The sequence below is a fragment of the Artemia sp. Qi Xiang Cuo genome, chromosome 19 (assembly GCF_049724085.1).
Source record: "Artemia sp. Qi Xiang Cuo chromosome 19, ASM4972408v1, whole genome shotgun sequence".
NCBI lineage: Eukaryota > Metazoa > Arthropoda > Branchiopoda > Anostraca > Artemiidae > Artemia > Artemia sp. Qi Xiang Cuo.
The window spans coordinates 21,410,453-21,430,703 of record NC_142812.1 but is presented as its reverse complement, the minus strand read 5'-3'; the positions used below and the strand labels follow the sequence as shown (position 1 = coordinate 21,430,703).

The 20,251-nt window shown below is 34.1% G+C and overlaps 1 protein-coding gene across 1 annotated transcript in view; it reads left to right on the top strand.

Annotated features, from left to right (window-relative positions):
- LRP1 (LDL receptor protein 1) overlaps positions 1–20,251 on the top strand; it is a 654,607-nt gene that overhangs the window by 591,949 nt on the left and 42,407 nt on the right. Inside the window, 3 exon segments of the mRNA XM_089105022.1 lie at positions 2,879–3,078; positions 8,975–9,300; positions 18,007–18,252. Of these exon segments, the coding sequence (XP_088961148.1) occupies positions 2,879–3,078; positions 8,975–9,300; positions 18,007–18,252 (772 nt within the window).

Below are 20,251 nucleotides of genomic sequence, written 5' to 3'. Positions count from 1 at the left end.
TCGTAAGAAAAGACAAAGAGAAGTGACTGAATAGATGAGAAATATATAATTGGGCTATATATTTGCAGATGAGGGGAGGGGGGTGTAAAGTATTTGGACAGTGTGAAGTCAGAAAACAATTCCTACTTCATAATATCAGAATATTTGTAGCTAACACAGTTTGTGTGCAGACCCGCTGTACTTTACCACCACCCCCCTAATATGCAAATATATAGCCCAAATTTGTTTCTAAAGTATTATATTTTTATCATATATCTTCACTGCTTGAGTGGTCGGGGGTATATTTTACAACTACCAAAGAATTAAAAAGAAGCTTTAGAATTATTCGTTTTTGTACTTTGAAGCTTTGGGTGTTTTTTATACCAATATTTTTGAGTATTTTCCCTTCGTTTTGAGATTTTTGCTTTAAATGCACAGTTGAATATTAACATTTACCTATGAATTAATTAGAACTAATTTTGTTTTTTAACATTGTTTTATGCTAGTAGCTTTGAGAATGTAGAAAGCCTAGGGTTCTAAATTTTGAATAAATTTTTGCTATAGGTAAAATTACAGTACCAGTGAATAGAGGAAATGCCAGCATATTTTTGCCAAGGTTCAAATTTAGGAAGTCTTAATTGTCAATTCAGATAAAGTCTAGGATTGAGGCAATTCAGTGGAAATGGGATAACTCTTACGTTTATTGTGAAGTATATTAACTTATCTTGAATAATGCTAAAAGTAAATTCAGTAAGAAAACGAAATCTTAAGTTCTACCAAACTTTTTAAACGAGTAAAACGCCTTAAAACTTTAATGAGCAAAGGCTCTTAAAACAGTGAACGGCTATGTATCCTTCCTTTTTTTTTTTTTTTTTTTTTTTTTTTTTTTTTTTTTTTTTTGATTAGTAGAGATTGTAGCATATTACTACGCATGCCTTTTTAAATCAATCTTTGTTTGTGGAAACAGATATCTAATAAATTTGGGAATAAACGAAAGCAGATGTTTCTGGTCTGTTTTTTTCTTTCTTGTTATTTTTTTTCGTGCATAGGCTTAAACGGCGTAAATTATTATAAAGAATAAGTTTAATGATAATCGTAAAAAAATATATCTTGATTAAATATTGTAAGTGAAATAACAAAGAAATTTGTATTACAGTAACTTTTTAGTTACTTTGTAGGGTACTTCGTAGTTACTACTATTCAAAAGATATTTAAATTGTAAATAACGTGTATAATTTGGTTACATATCTATGCAAAATTTAAATATTTGTACTTTTATGTATTATGTAAAAATATGTGATTTTTTGCCGGATTTTTTTCTAATATAGGATATTTTATCTTCTGACAATTTCTTAACATCTACAAGGTATTTGAAGACTCTTACCCAGGTTAGAAACCGGCAATTACATCTGTAATTAAACCGGCATCGGAAACCGGCAATTAGCATCTGCAAGATATTTGAAGACTCTTACCCAGGTTAGAAACCGGTAATAAAGTACTTAAAAGCCTTGTGGCTGCAGACTTGTTACTATGTTTTCCTATAGTCCAGTAAACTTTGTCTTTTTTTTCCAAATGTGTCACAATGCTTTTTTGATTTCTAATAGCATATAAAGGTGGTTAAAATTAATGATGCTATTGGAAATAAATAACAATATTGTATAACATTACTTAATGTTCATTATTAAAAATTAACAATATTATTAATGAGAAGTATGCTAAATAATCAGTTATTAAAAAATCAAAATGTTACTTTGTATAATTGGTAATGTTGATAACCTCAACCCTATCGCTGTCTGAAATAATTACGTGTTACACAACTGGTACCTGAGGCGTTTCTGAAGATGAAATAATATAACCTGAAGCGTCTGTATGATTCAGTTAACCATCTGAGTAGCCGACGCTTTTTTTCGTTTGCTTTTCTCGCAAGGGAGGATTTCTTATTATAAACATTATATTCATCCAGGTTAAATCATAATCATAAAAATAGCGAAAATCAACTTTGTAAAAAAAAAAAAAAAAAAAAAAAAATCGATAAACAGGAGGGGCAAGGGAGTCCATTTCAACATGGGGACACTAAAATAAACACATACTCGCACACAAAATATGATACGTTTTAATATATTATTATATATTTGGATCGAGTTGTGTTTTTCCGATTTTTTTGTGGGGGGAAAGGGTTTTGAATTTAGTGTTTGATTTAAAGGGACTTAGCATTTTCCATGGGTATAAGGGTATACGATAAAGTTTTTCCTTTTATTTTGCATCCCTGTCATCCTAAAGGCTTTTTGGCTAGTAAAGATGAAAGACAATAAAACTCTTCGTTGTAAAATTTTACAAAAATAGAGTTTAAACAAAAAATAATAATAATCGGAACATCTTCATGCTATAAGTACGCAATACTTGCTCTGTTTTGAAATAGGCATTAGACACAACTTTCAATATCAATTCTAATCTTCTTTTCTTTTTTCTATTTTTTACACAGCATTTATTATGAATAAGAGAAACCAGAAACATCTTTCAAATTGAATTTGGATCTATTTTTTTGTAAATACTATCTAGCTTATACCATAGCATATAGTTGATATTTATAATTATGTGTAATATATAATATAGTAAAATAAATTGTAATATATAAAAAAACTAAAAAAAAACTCAAATATAATAATATTAAAATATAATATAAAAAGTATTGTAATATAATATAATAACATTAATTCAGTTTGCAAGGTATATGAAAGGGGAAACACTTTTGACACTGTGTATAGCCAGGAGACCACCTTCAATTGCTCAAAAGATAACGAGCCACAGCCGTCCAAATTTTTTTTTTCGCTTCTTATATCTACTATTCCATTTTTCTAGGCTTTCTCTTCTTTTTTTCTTTCTAAACTTTGTTTTCTAGGAGACAACTGTGAGCAGTGTACCAGTCACCAGTGTTTAAACGGTGGAGTTTGTCGTCCTATCCAACCAACTAAAGGGAAAGTAACTAAAGATGGCGCCAGCTATAACAGTGCCGTAGACATTGCAGTTGAATGCAAATGCCCTCCGGGGTATAAGGGGGAAATATGTGAGCAATCAGAATGTGACATGTATTGTGAACAGGTAAGATCCATAGTTGGTGTATGTTTACTTTTTTTTTTGTGGTAACAACGGAATCAAATGGGGATGAAAAACTCCTGGGCTTAGATTATACTGATGATTTAAGCCTCCTAGATGAAAGTCTGAGCAAAATGAATGAACTTTAGAGGTTTTACGAGTTTAGAGTGCTAGAATAGGTTTAAAAAATAATGTTAGGAAGACTAAGTCACTAAGGCTAAGAATAAGTGAAGATGAAAAGGTGACGTTGGGTAACGAAAAGATTGATCAGGTGGGCAGCTTCACTTACCTTGGTAGTATTATTAGTAAAGACTGGTGGGAGTAGTGAAGATGTTAAAAATAGAATAGCCAAGACTCACGGTGTTTTTTCACAGTTAAAAAAAAAGTTTGGAAGAATAGGAAGATAAGTCTTCAAGCCAAGATTAGAATTTTGGAAGCTACAGTGATGACAATAGTCAAGTTTGGTTCTGAAGCATGTGTGCTCCAAAAAGCTGATGAATCTAAAGTTGCTAGATGTTTTCCAGAGAAATTGCCTGTGGATTGTTCTCGGTACCCGACTGACTGACCGTATATCAAACAGTAGGTTATATGAAAAGTGTGGTTCTATACCGCTTTCTAGGGATATAATGAGAGAAAGGTTAAGATGGCTAAGGTACGTTTTGCATATGAGGAATGACAGATTACCGAAGACTGTTTTTTTCGGTCAACTATTTAGGGCCAAATAAAAAGCAAACCGTTCATGATTGGGGTGAAAGGACGTAGTAAAGAAAGATCCAAGGGACGTGGGAACTTCCTGGGAGGTTGCAAATAGGGAGGCTTTGAATAGATTGGGAGGAAGGATGAGCGTGCGTAGCTGTGTTGGCCTCAGGTGGCTTGGTGCTGTGGTGATTTGTTAGTAGTAGTGGTATTCAAATTTAATGATCCGCAATTGACATTCACAAGATTGTAGCTTGTAGTGACATTTGACTGTAGCTTGATTGACGTTTGATTGTACATTTGATTCACAATCGACTTTTTGATCCGCAAACGACGAAATATAATGATTGGCGATCGACACTTACAGGATTTTAGCTTGTAGTGACATTTGATTGTAGCTTGGTTTGACAAGATTGTTGCTTGTATTGACATTTATAAGATTGTAGCTAGATACACACAAGGAATTTCGTTTTATCGGACCAGATTTGTCCCCCCCCCCGCTCCTAAAAAGAAGACGCGGATTGTACAATCAGGGTGAAAAGAATCGTCAAAATTTGGAATTTTTAGTGAGAGATAATTAGTGCATACGAATATGTATCTGTATTGTGTATACGAATGTGTGCATAGTAGCCAGTCCCAAGCCTAGAAAAAGGTTAAGGTTGGGCTGAGGATTTGCAGCCAATACCTGGACCCAGTGGGGCCACCCCTGGGGAAAACCAACTGCAACTGAAACGCCAACAATAGCCTCAGATACTTCAACCTCCCTGATGACGACCCCTGCACGCTCCGGACTCGATTTCTGACTGCAAAAGGAACCACCAAAATAGGGTTTTGGAATGTAAAAATGATGAACCAGATTTCAAGAACCCAACAAGTTCTCAAAGAAATGAAACAGTATTGTCTAGATTTACTTGTCGTAAGTGATGTTAGATGGACAGGAAGCGGACTAGAGAAAAATGACGATGGATACACTTTGGCTTCTAGTGAAGATCCTGCTACACACCACGCTGGAGTCGGAGTTTTGATGTCACCTAGCTTGTCGAAGGCAATTGTAAGCTGGAACCCTATAAAGGAACGGTTATTGGTGGTCCGATGTATCTCAAACCACTCCAAACTGACCATCATTGTCTGCTATTCCCCCGCAAATGAAGCCGACGAAGATGAAAAAGACAAATTCTATGAAATGTTACAAGCAGTTACCAAAGATGTGCCCATTCATGATATTCTCTGCGTTGTGGACGACCTCGATGCCAAAATTGGAGCAGACCGTCAGTATTGTCCAGAAGCCATGGGCTCACATGGCATAGGAGTTATCAATGACAACGGGTGCTCCTTCTAGACTACGTGCTGAGCAACGACTTGATCATAGGTGGCACATTGTTCGAGCATAAGTCAATCCACAAATACTCCTGGGTGACCCTAGATGGTCGGACAAAAGGCCAAATCGACCACTTCCTAATTTCAAGACGTTGGAGAAGCAGCTTATTTGACGTACGTGGTTTTCAAGGAGCTGACGTTAATTCAGACCATATATTGAGGATGACTGAAATACAAATTAAGTTGAAAGCTTGAAAAAAGTAAGTGACCAGTATCTATAGGCAGTTTGACACCGACAAACTGAAAGACCGAGACTTACGAAATGATTTCTGTACCTCTCTGAAAAACAGATTCGAGGCTTTGAATCTAACAGATGAAACTGAAAATCATGGTGTCGAAGATATCTGGCTGATGATCAAGAATACCTACCATGATGCCGCCAAGGCAAATATTGGATATAAGAAAAGAAAGAAGGAGGAATGGATACAGGATGAAACCTGGAAACTCATTGAACGGCGCAAGGAAACGAAGAGAGATATCCTGAATGCGTCAAGGCCTGAAATTAAAGACTCTGCAGTTTCGCTATAAAGAAGAGGATAAAGTGCTGTCAAAAAGAGTGCAAGAAGAGATAAGAGGAACCAGATAGAAGAGAAAGCGGCACTTGCCGAAGAGGCTGTGAAGAAAGGTGACTCCAGGATGGCTTACACAATAACCAAACAGAAAGTTGGAAAAAAAGTGAACCGCTTCTCAATTGTTAAAGATGAAAACGGGAATGTCATTTCAGATCCCAAGAAAGTTGACGAAAGATGGGCATCCCATTTTCAAAATATACTTAATCGTCCCCTAACCACATGACCAAAAAACTATACCTGATATCCTTTTTTACAAATTGACGTAAGTGCTGATCCTCTCAGCACTGTAGAGGTAGAAGCAGCTGTCAAAAAGCTTGAAAATGGTCGTACATCGGGGGTCGATGGGATAACGACTGAGATGCTAAAGACACCCCTTCAAACCTGCTTAAATGTATGGACTGCTCTCCTAGTAGTAGCGGAAAAGGTCCCACGTGATTGGACTAGAGGTATTCTAGTCAAACTGTTAAAGAAGACAGATGCTCTTAACTGTGACAACTAGAGAGGGATCAACCTGACTTCAGTGCCAAGTAAACTCTTGGCCACGATTATATTGCAGCGTTTGAGAGCAGCTCTTGACTCACATCTAAGGGAAGAACAACATGGGTTCCGGCCTGGTAGATCATGTTTGGACCTTATTTTTATCCTCACGCTTATGGTGGAAGAGTCAAGAGAATGGAATAAAAACCTGTATCTGCTCTTCATTGATTTTGAAAGAGCGTTCGACTCCATCGATCGCAATTTTTTAATGGAAGATTTTGAAATTTTATGGAGTATCTAATAAACTAGTTCGAATAATAATGGCCCTCTACGAAGAGAGCGAATGTTGTGTCTCAGAAGTTTCAATGTCTGCCTCAGAAGAATTCTCAACATTTCGTGGCAGGACTAGGGTCAAGAACGTAGTGGCCCGCAGACGAACAGGTCAACCGCCAGTCACAGATCTCTTGACGCAGAGAAGATGGACCTATCTTGGTCATGTTCTCCGAATGTCAGGAGACCGTCTTCCGAATGCTGTCTACGAGTGGCAACTCGAGGGTGGGCGAAAAAGAGGGCGACCGAAACACACCCTCCGACGACAGTACGACCGAAATCTGCGGAGTACTGAGCTGTCGTTACAGCCACAGTGGGAGGATGTCACGGCTGCTGCTCCGCTCCGAGACGTCTGGCGAGGCTTCGTTGATGCCCTATGTGCCCCACCTGGCCCTGGAGGAACTAAGGTCTAAGGTAAGGTAATTAGTGGATACAATATTAAACCATTAAAAGAATTAATATGCCTGAAAGTTGAGTAAGTCTTATTTTATTACGTAATTTAAAGATTACAATTTTATTGTGATTTATGTATGAAAAGTGATGTCGTGTAAATAGCCTTCAATTTATTAAGAAAAAAAAATATTTCATTTTAAAACAGTAAAGTAACTTATGCGGCCTCGCACCAAGAAGTCGGAAAATGTCCCTCTTGTCAGGTAGCAGGTACGACGTTGTGTAAAAGGTCTATAAGTGGTTTACACCGAGCTTTCAGCAGTTCTGCTTATATTCCGTCAGAGCTAGGGGCTTTATTTGTCTTCAGCACTCGGAGAGCGTGCACAACTTGAGAATAGAGGGGAGGTGGGCTGGGGTCTGAGACAGGAACCGGAAACAGGTCAAGGAAAGCAGGGTTTAGAAGGACATCAGGATTAAGCTTTTCTTTGAAATGCTCTATCTATTTCGAGCGGATACCTTCTGTGATCCTTTTTCATCTAGTACTGTACTTTTCTTGGTTACTAGCTCGCAAACTCTCTTGTACATAAAGTACAAGTGCTCCAACTCTCTTGTATTTTCAGAGACATATTTCCTAAAATTAAGCTTTATTACTGAAAACTCTATTTTGAGGAAGGGGGAGTGCCAAAATCTTTAACTACTTGATTGACTCTTAGCTTTGTATATTCAAAGCTATAATTCCTAAGCGTCTTCAAATATGTGAAAATGGCTTGCATGTATTTAAAGTAATTAGGCTATACAAACCTATCCTTGTCTTTACATTATAAAGCTTTTTATTGACGTAACAACAGCCCAGCTGCTTAATGAAAGATGGCTTATCTTTGATTTGGGCATTGTTTGCCAAAAACTTTGAACAAGTGAAACTTCGTAAAAAAAAAGAAAATAGATGCTTGGAGTCTAGTCTGGTGTGTTGTTTTTTTCTGTCTAAAAGCACAAAATCAAGTTGTGCTTTCATCAACCCTTTTCATCAACCTCGCTAAATCGCAATATGGTTTTATTTTTAAATCTTCGAGCAGGATTTGAGACTGATATGTGCTTTAACTTCTGTCAAAATGGTTTTTTTTTTCCTTTCTGTTTTGGTCCGGGGGTTCATCGCGACGGAACAGAATGTTATATTTGAAGTCAAAATAATCACTTCCATAAGAAAGAACAAACATACAAAACTATCTGGAGACAAACTCCTCGAATTACCCTCAATATAATATTGAAAACGAACATTAAATAAATAAAGAAAAAACGCAAGAAAACAAGAACACAAAAGAAAAAAGCCCTCTTAAACACAAAGTGAAGTTTTTCATACCTCTTTAATCAAACTCAACAAGTCTAACGTTTCAACGTGCTTCAAATAAATTGATTCATTCGCGTCCAGGGTTTGAGAAACTTGATTTTATGTTTTTAGACAGAGAAATAGCCGCTATTTTGCGGTCTAAAAACACAGTCAAGTTTTGCAGACCCTCTTGATCAACCTGACCAAATCGCCAAATCAAACATTAATTTCTCCTCCCTGCCCCAAAGAAAACCCAATCAAATACAAGTGAAAGGACAGAATATAGCAAAGGTCAGAGGGTCAGCTCCCTCTCCTTTTCGGTTGCTTTGTAAATTTGAAAAATGTAGCAAGACTGCATAGAGCATAATTTTGGCTTTCTCGAAACCTTTCTGGAGCTGAAGGCAAGACTTAAATCTCACAGATAATTTGGGTGTCCTAGATAAAAATTAATGTTGTAAATTAATTAATGTTTGATTTGGCGATTTCTACCAAAATCACAAATCACCAAATCAATCAAACATCTGACCAAATCAAATATTTCAGGGAGCTGTACAATATATTTAATACGACTTAAACAACATACTTGAAATGAATTGATTTTCTTGGGGCCAAGGTTTATGAATTTTATTTCGTGTTTCTAGGCAGAAAAATAGCAGCTATTCCTTGATCCAAAAACACAAAATCTATTTTACAGACGCTTCTGACCAACCTCACCAATTCCGATATTCTTTTTCAGGGGAATTGCACGATGAGTTTAATAGGAGTTCCACAATGTGATTGTCCCCCTGGATTTTCTGGTAGAAAATGTGAGACTGATATGTGCTTTGATTTTTGTCAAAATGGGGGAACATGTCAACGCGCACCAAATAAATTGACATGCTCATGTCAAGTTCGTTTCACGGGGTCACGGTGTGAGACTGATGTTTGCACGATAGAAGACTATAACTCTGAATTGTGTTATGAAAAAACTACGACACCGACTGTTTCTCACCCTGATTGTTCTTCTGATAATTGCAAGAATAATGGAACCTGTCTTTTTATTAATGAAAAGCCGATATGCAGGTTAGTTTTTTTTTTGTTAATATATTGAGCTTTTTGATTATAATTGGTTTTTTTTGTGTGTCCTCCAATAAGTGAGATGGAGTAAAAGATAACACCAAGTGTTTTCTTGATAAAAGTGATACCTTGAAATTCAACATGTCTGAGAACCCTATTATTCAAGCTGCTACTTCCGAGTAAACTTAGGAAGATCAGGTTTGATTCTCAGTGAATTACAAGACTAATAAAATAGAATGTAGCTTGTGAAGCCTTAAAACACGAAACAACTATCGAAACACTGATCTGATCTGATCACAGTAGGCGCAATGCGCACCTTTTTAAATTTGGTCAAGAAGCATATTTTGGGTTTCTCAAAGAGTACGACCTATCGGTAGACCAATGTACGTATTGGGATTTGATGGCATTAATCTCACCTAGCCTTACTGTATAAACCTCCGACCCGCTGAAACCTCTGTCTGTTGTTTTAAAAAAACGAAAAAGCCGACTTCTCTACGTTAAATTGCAGACTAATCATAACTTTTTGCCAGCAAAAATTATGTTCTAAAGATTATCATAACCAAGGAAAATTAAAAAAATAACCCGCAAAACCCGGAAGTGATGCGCCAGCATGTTTGAAAACACTTGTCTCGAAGTTTCTTCACCAATATTTATATTCGGTATGTTTTATGCATGCAATGATCGCCAAAATGATGTTTTTGACGCACTTTCTTTCTTTTAACATTAACAGTGTTGTAGCTAGATGGCTTGTCTTTAATACAGTGTCAGTTTAAATAGCTCTCTCTCTTTTCAGTTTTGGATATTCTTTATTCACTCCGGTTCTATTTTAATTTGAGCAAATTGTTACATATATGTTCCCAAAAGTTTTCAAAATTTGTAAATTTAATGTTTAGTTCTAATATTTCCAATTAATTAAATTTAATATGTATTTAACATGCATTTATTTTTAAAGCCTGAAGGCAACCGAGTATTTTTTGTATAGAGATCGTACACAGTCAGTAGATTTCACTATAAAATGCAAAATTTTGGGGGGGGGGGGTAAAAGATTATTTCTGTAGTCCTCACAAAAGTGCTTACGCCATTGTTATTGTTTTTTTGTGTCGACTGGATCTTTGGCTAGCTTATAATAAACAAATCGGAAGGAGTGAATGATTTGATAGGAATAATAATAAAATTATTAAGTATCTAGCATATCACAAAAATATTTTAGTTCTAATGGCAGTTTTTTTTTTTTTTGGAATCATAATAAAATTATTAAGTATCTAGCATATCACAAAAATATTTTAGTTCTAATGGCAGTTTTTTTTTTTTTTGAATCATAATAAAATTATTAAGTATCTAGCATATCACAAAAATATTTTAGTTTAGGCAGTTCTAATGGTTGCTCGTTTAAAATTGATCACAAGAGCTTATGAATAAATATCATAGGTAACGCTATAGCGTTGGCTATAATAAAGAGCCATAAGGGTTCAATGTTTTTTTTTTCTAGAGGCACTTCATATGGAAAAATTGGTCATATAAGCTCTAAAGGGGGCTGATTCACAACCCCCGCAGCCTGGGCCAACGGTTGTAAGCTATGCAAATTGTTCATTGTTAAAATATAAGGTTTTTTTTATGGAAGCTGTGGCTGCGGTCATATAAACCTCGGAGAGAGCTGATTCGATTTGAAACCGAAATTTCTAGTTCCCTTTTTAAGAATCCAAAGTGATCGAAGTACAACCGGCCCCTCCCCCTTCATGCTCTTTTTCCCCAAATGCATCCGATCCAAATTTTGAGATAGCCAGTTTGTAAAAATAGTCCGAAAGTCAAATAACTATGCTTCCGGGTTTGACATCCCACCCCCTCCTTTATGGCTATTACGACTTTTACGGATATTAATTAAAAAAAGTTTTTTTTTATTAGTCACTGGTAATGCTAACAAGTTAAATCGCTGGGAAATATGTTGGAAAGCAAGCTAAACCTTATATATTTTTTTATAAAGTCAACAAAATCGATCGACTGTTGAAGGGATTTGAGCCTGAATTTTTAAACAAGAAAAGCTTGAAATTCTGAAGCAAAATAGCTAATCATGTCTTCGAAAATTAAATTAAAAAAAGACAAGTTTTTCAACTGAAACTAAGGAGCAACATTAAAGCTTAAAACGAACAGAAACGGGTATGAGGGGGTTCTCCCTCTCTTCAATACCTCGCTCTTTACGCTTAAGTTCGAATTTTGTTCCAATTCTTTAAGATTGACCCCTGAATCACAAAGGGTTTAATTAAAATAAATAGCTCTTTTGAAAGTACTAAAAAAATGATTTAGCGTAATGAGCGAGGTATTGACGAGGGGGTGAACTCCGTCATGTATGTAATAGTTTCTGTTCGTTTTAAGTTTTAATGTTGCTCCTTATTTTCAGTTGAAAAAACTTTTTTTTTGTTTAATTTTACAGCGTTTTTAATAATGCTGGAAAATCCGGCGCCCCCTTCATGAAAAATTCCCTTCCCCCACAAAAAATTACTCCATAGAAAGATCCTCCCAAGTAACCTTCTCTCCCTGACCCCCCAACCAGAAAAAATCTTCCCTGAAAACGTCTGTATACTTCCCAATAACCAATACTATATGTAAACAATGGGCAAAGTTCATAACTTTCAGCCCTTCCCCCGAAGATTGTGGGGGATTAAGTCATCCCCAAAGACATAGCTATTAGATTTATGAGTAAGTTGAACAAAATGGCTATCTAAAAATTTTGATCGGGTAACTTTGGGAAAAAAATGAGCATGGGGGGGCCTAGCTGGTCTCCAATTTTTTGGTGGGCACTAGAACTTTTAACTTCCGTTCGAGTGAGCTGTTTCGCGATATTCTAGGATGACTGGGTCGATACGATCACCCCTGAGAAGAAAAAAAACCAAATAAATACGCATCTATGATCTTTCTTCTGACAAAAAATACAAAATTCCACATTTTCGCAGATAGGAGCTTTATACCTCTACAGTAGAGTTCTCTGATACGCTAAATCTGATGGTGTGATTCTCATTAAGATTCTATGGCTTTTAGTTAACAATGGTAAACGTAAACGTTTCCCCCTTTTTTCGAAAATAAGGCAAATATTCTCAGGCTCGTAACTTTTGATAGGTGAGATAAACCTGATGAAATTTACATATTTGAAATCAGCTTAAAAATTCGATTCTTTTAATGTATCTATTGGTATCGAAATTCAATTTTTTTGAGTTTTGGTTACTATTGAGCCGGGTCGCTCCTTACTTACAGTTCGTTACCACGAACTATTTGATCAGAGAAATGGGAACAGATTATTCAGAATCAATTGAATAGAATACAGAATTTTACTCAAAGGACTGGCATAGATGGCAGTGAGTATCATTAAAATTCTCAAATCAGCCATAAAATTCTACTGTCGAAATTAATTATGTCACAAAATGTTTGTTTTTTCTGTTGTTTTTGTCTCCTTATTTTTTAAGGGATCCATGTATTCAAATAGTTACCATTTTAACATTGCTATTTATGCTACAAATTTAATTTATTTATTTCTGCTTTTAATTTCCCTATTATGAAATTTAGTTACTCTGGTGTCCTCACTGAAGTAACTCTATATTAGCATCTTTTCCCTACTTGGATTAGTTTCCACCGATTGTACATTTTTTTTTTTTTTGTTGTTTTTTTTTTGGTGGTGGTTTTATTGGTTTTTAGTTTTATCTTGTTTTTTTTTTTTTTTTTTTTTATCTTGTTCTTCTTTTTTTTCTTTCGTTATGAATAAGCATTTTTTGTATACAGGCGACATATCCGCGTTTTTTTTTTTCTGTTGTTTTATTTTATCTCCACTGGCCACAGTCTCGTTTGTTTGTTTTTTTTAGAGATTTTTCTCTTTGTTGGTTTTTTAATTACATCTCAAAATATGTTTTTAGAATGTGTCAAGTTTTCATTGAAAATATTTTAAGAATGGTAATTTTTGAGCAACTTAGTGCTTCGTCGAATGCTATTTGGACGTTCGACCATAATGTCTAACAAGCAAGCTATCACATACTAGCACTTAGCTATTCATAGAAAATAAACAAAAATCAACCTTCCATAGAAATACCTTGATACAAATACCTCGCTAAAACAATTCGTTGATTTAATTAATTAAAATATAAATAAATTGAGATTGAATTAATTTAATATCAATTTATTTAACTTAGATTAATCGCAATTAATTAATTTAGTTTGTTATTTGAATTAATTCAATTTAACTGATCTCAGTTAATTCAAATTCAAACTTTAAATTATAAAGATAAAGGCTACTTCTTTGTGCTTTGCGGAACCTTCTGTGAAATTAATTTAAGCTCAAAATGTGTGTTTTTTGTTTTTGTTTTTTTTAAGGATTCCATATATTCAAATTGTTACAATTTGAACATTGTTATTACTACTATAAATATAAAAAATACTTATCCTTGCTTGAATGTCCCTTTTATGAAATTAAAAAAAGACTCGAAATAAGTGGGTTTTTTTTACGAAATCCATATATTCAAATAGTGACCATTTTAGTACTGTTATTACTACTACGAATATAAAAGTATCTTCTTTAAGCTTCACTGCCTTTTTTTTTAAAATTAATCATATCTCGAAATGTATATTTTTTCTGTTATTTTTCTTTTTTTTAAGGAATTCATGTATTCAAATAGTTACCATATTAACATTGCTATTTCTGCTACGAACATAAAGGCTACTTCTTTGTGTTTGAACGTCCCTTCTATGAAATTAATTTAATCTCTTTTTTTTTAAGTAATCCATATCTTCAAATAGTTACCGTTTTGACGTTGTCATTGCTGCTACTGATACAAAAAATACTTCTTTGTTCTTGAATATCCCTTCTATTAAATTAAATAAAACTTTCTTTTTTTTTCTAAGTAGTCCATATATTCAATTAGTTACCGTTTTAATGTTGTCGTTACTGCTATTGATATAAAAATTACTTCTTTGTACTTGAATGTCCCTTCTATTAAATTAAATAAAATTCGAATTGTGTTTTTTTTTTTTTTTTTTTTTTTTTTTTTTTTTTTTTTTTTTTAAGGAATCCATATATTCAAATATAGGGTCTCTTGTATTAAAAAAATATCAATTCAAATTGTAATTTCAGGCCCCTCCTCAAAATTGAATTGCTTACCGTATTTGTTTTACTCTTAAGTAACACTGTTTTTTAAGTGCGAAAAAAAGATCGGTTCGTCCTAAGTCTATCTATACCAATTGTTAGACGGGAAAAACTCATATTCTTTTCAACACTGTACCATTTGTGTGTCCACTGTTGACAAATTGACTTAAATAGTCGAAAATCAAATGTACCGAAAATTTACACTTCTCAGTGGGGCAATAAACTTGAAAGGTCTCAGTTGGGAAAATTGTTTTTAAAATAGTCCAAAGGGGGCAGGAGTATTGAACGTAAAATAAAATTGTTATTAAACGAGGAGAAAAGGTCAGATGGCTGGAAATCAAAGAGAAAATTGCATTCTTAGAAACTGGTTGAGCTTTGCTTTGAAACTTGTAGAGTTTTCTTAGACTAAATATTTCAAGTGGCAACAGGCATTTCCATCTGTTTTAATTCTCAATTGAAATTGTCGGTAACCTTAGAAAAGAAACAGAAAAGGCTGAAATTATTATTTTAGTTTAAGGTAAAAGGATAGAGAAATGTTGCTAAAGAGATGGTACATTTCTCAATTGCTCTTGAATAATAATTAGCCGTGGCTAATTAGAGTAAAGCCAAGATAGATAGTCTTTGTGAGAGGTAAAGCTGGCATGACTTTTTGAGAGTTGTATAAAATTGATCAATTTCCCTTGTTGATGATAGTCTGTCATCCATCCTACCTAGGGCAGAACTGAGGTAGATAGGCATAGGAGTAGGTGTAATTCAGATAGTCTATAGTCTAAGTAACGTATGGGGTTTCGATCTAAGTTTCTTCTTCTTTTTTTTCTAAGGGAAAAATCAGATTGATTATAAACATGTAAATTGCCACCATGCAATTGTGTTTAATTTCAATAAACATTTTCGTGTAGCTGTGAAGAGTCGAAAAATAGCTGTGTATTTTATTAGAATTTCTAATAAAATACACAGCTATTTTTCGACCCTACGTAAACTTAACGTAAACGTATTTCTAATTTAGAAATAAGTTTACGTTTACATTGCTGACGAAAATGTGCTCCCTGATTATTTTGAAGGACTTTTTCCAATCCCCTCTCCCCCTCCTCTTTTCTTCACCATGAAATTTGTTTTTTTAATAAATAAGCTTTTCTATGTTCTCAACCTACAACCTGTAGGCTTAGGCTGATATGTGTCTGTTAATGAGCAAATGTTTTTTAGTGAAAACTTGTATTGTTAATGAGAAATGTATGCTGAAAGTAAATTGATTTACTTTTGATAATCGCTTGGAATTTGAAGGGTTTTTTTAAATACATGTGGCTTGTAAATACTATCGGAACCAAACTAATAAGACAGGTAGAAATTTGAAAGTTCTGAAAGAGTATATTTTAGATACGTTGATCAGAGTTTTCATCATTTAAACCTCATAACTAAAAATAAAAGCGCTTTTAAACGCTATCTCTTCCATTCATCTGTTGCATTCTCTCAAAAATCATCATAATAACCTTTTTATCCTTTTGTTGACATCGTTTCATAATTTTAAGTTGACATTGTATTTTTCAAATCATCAGTTTTTGCGTAACGTCTCAACCCTAACCTCGAATCAATAAAGACTTTTTAAGACAAAATTCATGACGCCAGGCCTCTGGAAACCTATGGCCTGATTTGTCACTAGTCAACAGTTTACCTAGGTTTTCTCCCTAGAGTTGAACTTCCTCCCTCCGAATAAATACAGTATCCTCCGTAGAACTAGCGTAAATTTATGCTTAACCAATCATACTAATGATCTAAAGTGCTTTTTTTTTTATATATATAAAAAAGTACGGAAGCTTGGAACTCATTTGTAAATGAACCAGTAGACGGACTTTCATTGGTTAGTCTCTCGGGCAATTAATCCAAATTGAGGTGCAGTGCCTTATAACATTTTTCTTCAAGAGCTCGATGCGGGGTGTCCCCTCTTGTAGATAATATGGTGTTACTTATAAACGGTGCTACGCTCGAAGTCTCAATGAAGAATGGCAAATACAAGCTCAAGCTCAATTTTAGTAAGACTATTCATCTGGTTTAGCTGGTGAAATGCAGCAGACTTTATACTTCTTGCCGAAAATTTAATTCCATATTAAGGTTCGACAGAGCCTATCTTCCACTATGGCCCCTTTCTTTAGCTTTGGATTCTTAGAGCTAATCAGAATTTGTACAAAGCTATGATGTCACTAAAAACTTATCAGTACTGAATCTGAAGGCATCTCAAAGCCAATTCACAAGTTGGCTTTAATCATCCCTGTTAGAGACAGACTTGAAGAACTTCTGGAATTTATTCCTTATATGAAAAGGTTCCTTGGTAACCAGGGAGTCACTTCAGAAATTTTGGTTATCAACCAGGTAATTATGTGGCAATTGTGTTCTGTAAAAAAAGATGTAAATGATTTTTTAGCTTGTTCCTTTAACTTGTTTGACCCCAAGTTGTGGTAATTCAAATGTCCACTTGTTGATCAATTCTTAGGAGAGAACTGGCCACCCAACCTATACCAGGGTGTCTGAGCCTCTTTTTATAAATGTAAGCCTCTTGAGTCTCATTGAATCAGTGTCTGGCTTAGATTAAATGCCCAATTTCAAATTGTTTACTAAGCTGTCTAGTGAATCAGCTTTATGGTAGTAAATTTCTTGTAAACTCTGTTTAAACAGGTTTCAATACTGACCCTCAGGTTAAGTGACCTTGACATGAATATGAATTTTATGGCCTTTAAAATACTAAGAACATCAAAATGAAAAACATTTTTTTGTCCCATAGTGGTTTTACATGTTTCTGTGCAAGTCAATACCATTTCCAGGGGGCAGGAGACATTCTATATTGCACGTAAACAAATTTTCGAAGTGTTCTGTTACAAATTTATTTATCCCTTCCCTTCCCCCTCCAAAAAAAATCCTGGGTAAGTCCTTAATTTCAGTTATGAAATCATTTATTGCTGGGTATGATGTGTTCCAATTCAACCGTATGCCATTTTACTTAGCACAAAGTATAGCAAATATGCGATATTAATGGAAAAAGGGCGTATATGCAGAAATAGGAAAAAACAAAAATTGGCCATATATATATTTGGAATCAGCATAAAAGCCAATTCATTTGATGTATTAGTTGCTGTCAAAATTCTTTTTTTAGATTTTAAACGATAAAATGATGGAAATAGGTTATGCTTAGCTTTAATAAATATTGTAATACACGAGATGTTGAATTCATTGCTTATTCGTGGTATAGTACAACGAATGCCCAACAAAAAGAATGGAAATTGCTGTTGGAATAAGGAAAAAAAAAAAAAAATCAGAAATGGATTGAGAGAAAGATGAAGATGAAGCCATGATTGTAAATGAGCAAAGTGTACAGTTATAAATGAGTAAAGTTTATCACGAATCTATAGTAGTTTTAGTAATTCGATGCTGTCTTAGTTGGATTTTCTATAATTATTGGCATAAAATATATGTATTAATATCAGTTATGTTCGAAATTTCTGTGTGGAGTTTACGTTTCTTGATGGCTGTTGTGGCTTTGGTAAATGTGTAAGGACTCATTTTTAAGCAATATTTCCTTTCATTATTCTTTGTTTTTACAGATGTCGTGAAGAATGGGGTGGTCCGTTGTGCGATAAATTTTATGGTGCTACGAATCCGTGTAAAGATTATTGCCACCACGAAGGGGTGTGTCAGGTTTCAGACGATGCAGACACCCCAGATTGTGAGTGCCCTAGAGGCTGGACAGGTGATAGGTGTCAGTTTTCAACTTTTTGCACTGAGGACTATTGTTCCAACAATGGAAAGTGTATACCCAACAGCGCTCCAGATATTGAACCCTCTTGTCAGTAAGTGACCTCTTGTAAATCTCATTTATATACGATGGATGGGCCACGTTAAAGTCACACCTTAGGATAAAATCAAAAGTTTTGCGCGGCTACGGCGCTAATTATATATTCCATTCCCAATTTGTTGAGTTATTTCATCTGGTTTTCGTCTAGTATTTCCATTAGCCTTAGAAACGCCATTCTTGATCTTTATTTGTTAAATTTTTAATCCTTTTTATGGCAGGCCAATTTGATTTTCGAAATTATCTTCTGAAGTTTTACTAACATATTTATATCATCCCTTAGCTTTTCTGCAATTGGCGTCTTGTTTATATATATATATATATATATATATATATATATATATATATATATATATATATATATATATATATATATATATATATATATATATATATATATATATATACATATTCTATGTTCATATATATTATATATACTTTTATATACATTATATTATATAATATTATTATAGTATTATATGTATTATATTTCAATATTATTATATGATATACGGTATTAAGATTAAAAAAAGTGAATATTTCGGGAGGATATCTGTCTTTTTTCTTCAGCACCTCCTTTTTATGTTTTCTTTGTCTTCTTACATTTTCTTACATTTTGGACATTTTCCGTGAAAAAAAATTGTTCTATTGGCGCTGAAGAAGAAAGATGGTTATCCTCAGAAATATTCGATTTATTTTTGCAGTATTTTCGTTTACTTTAAAAAACGCCCTCTTTGATCATTTTTATTTATTTTTTATTATGACAGCATGGAATCAAATTTTTTTATATCTGTAAATTTGGCATATTTCTATGAATCTGGTAAATCTGGCAGAAGATGCCAGACCATAGTGTTATTTGGGAAAAGTGGGAAGAAATTGGTGTTGATGCAAGTCTTTCAAACCAATATCTATCCATTCTAATTTTCCGCTAATATAGTACAAGTGGGGCGTTCAAATCAAGGGAAAACTTATATCATCTATATTCCTTGGCTCTTTTATCAACAGGCGTAACTGTGTTTTGGCACGAGCATAACCTTAGCGGTTTTATAACAAATTCATTGAACTTCATTGAACACGGTTAATTGAACAAATTCATTGAACAAAGTTACAAGGAATATTTTGATGGTAGAATATGTTTGCTTGAATTTCTAATAAGGAACAAGTCCCTAATCCTAGTGTATGCCATTAGTATCGCTGATGAACACAGTTTTTAGGCCTAAAACAGTTCCATTATGCTTCTAATACAACTTTTCTGCTGAGCTCGAAAATTCAATCATAATTTTCGTTGGCCCATCGTTTTCGTTAAATAACTTCTTTGGCAATTCTAAGTTATCTTATGATCTAGTCCGCATGAGGGCAAATTAATATTCAGCTTTTCATCTGTTATTCCAGATTTGAAGCCAAAAAGGAATTATTTATTTATTTTTGCAGTTAAATCTTTTACTCTGAATTTTTAAAACAAAATATGTATCACAAATAGGAAAACGCCTTCGGATTTTTCTTATTAGAATAGTAAAGAACAATCCACAAAGAATCAGGGAGCAGAATCGCTCAAATTTGACATCATACTGAGAAGTAACATTCAAAAGATACGTGTACTATATTATGTTCTCAAAATATACGTGTCTTACATCGTGAAGTTGTCTTACATATATGAAGTTGCAGTTTTTGTCGAAAATTATATTTTATTTAATATTATCTTTCGTTAATTAAAAAAGGTACGAGATACAGCTATTTCCTGTCAACTGAGCTCGTAAACGTCTCTTTGATGTTTACGAAAAATGGATGTCGCCACCCATTAGTGGCGACAAAAAAAGAGATACATCACGGTGTCCTATATAAAAGTCGTTTTCCTTGTTGCTTAAGACGAGAGATTGTAATTCTCCTAAATGGGGTATATGGCTATAGTGGTTCCAACGGTACAGTTTACATTTCGATCTGACATCATTTTTTGGGGGCTGTAAGTCTATTTCTATAAATTTCTGCAAGTTTAATTT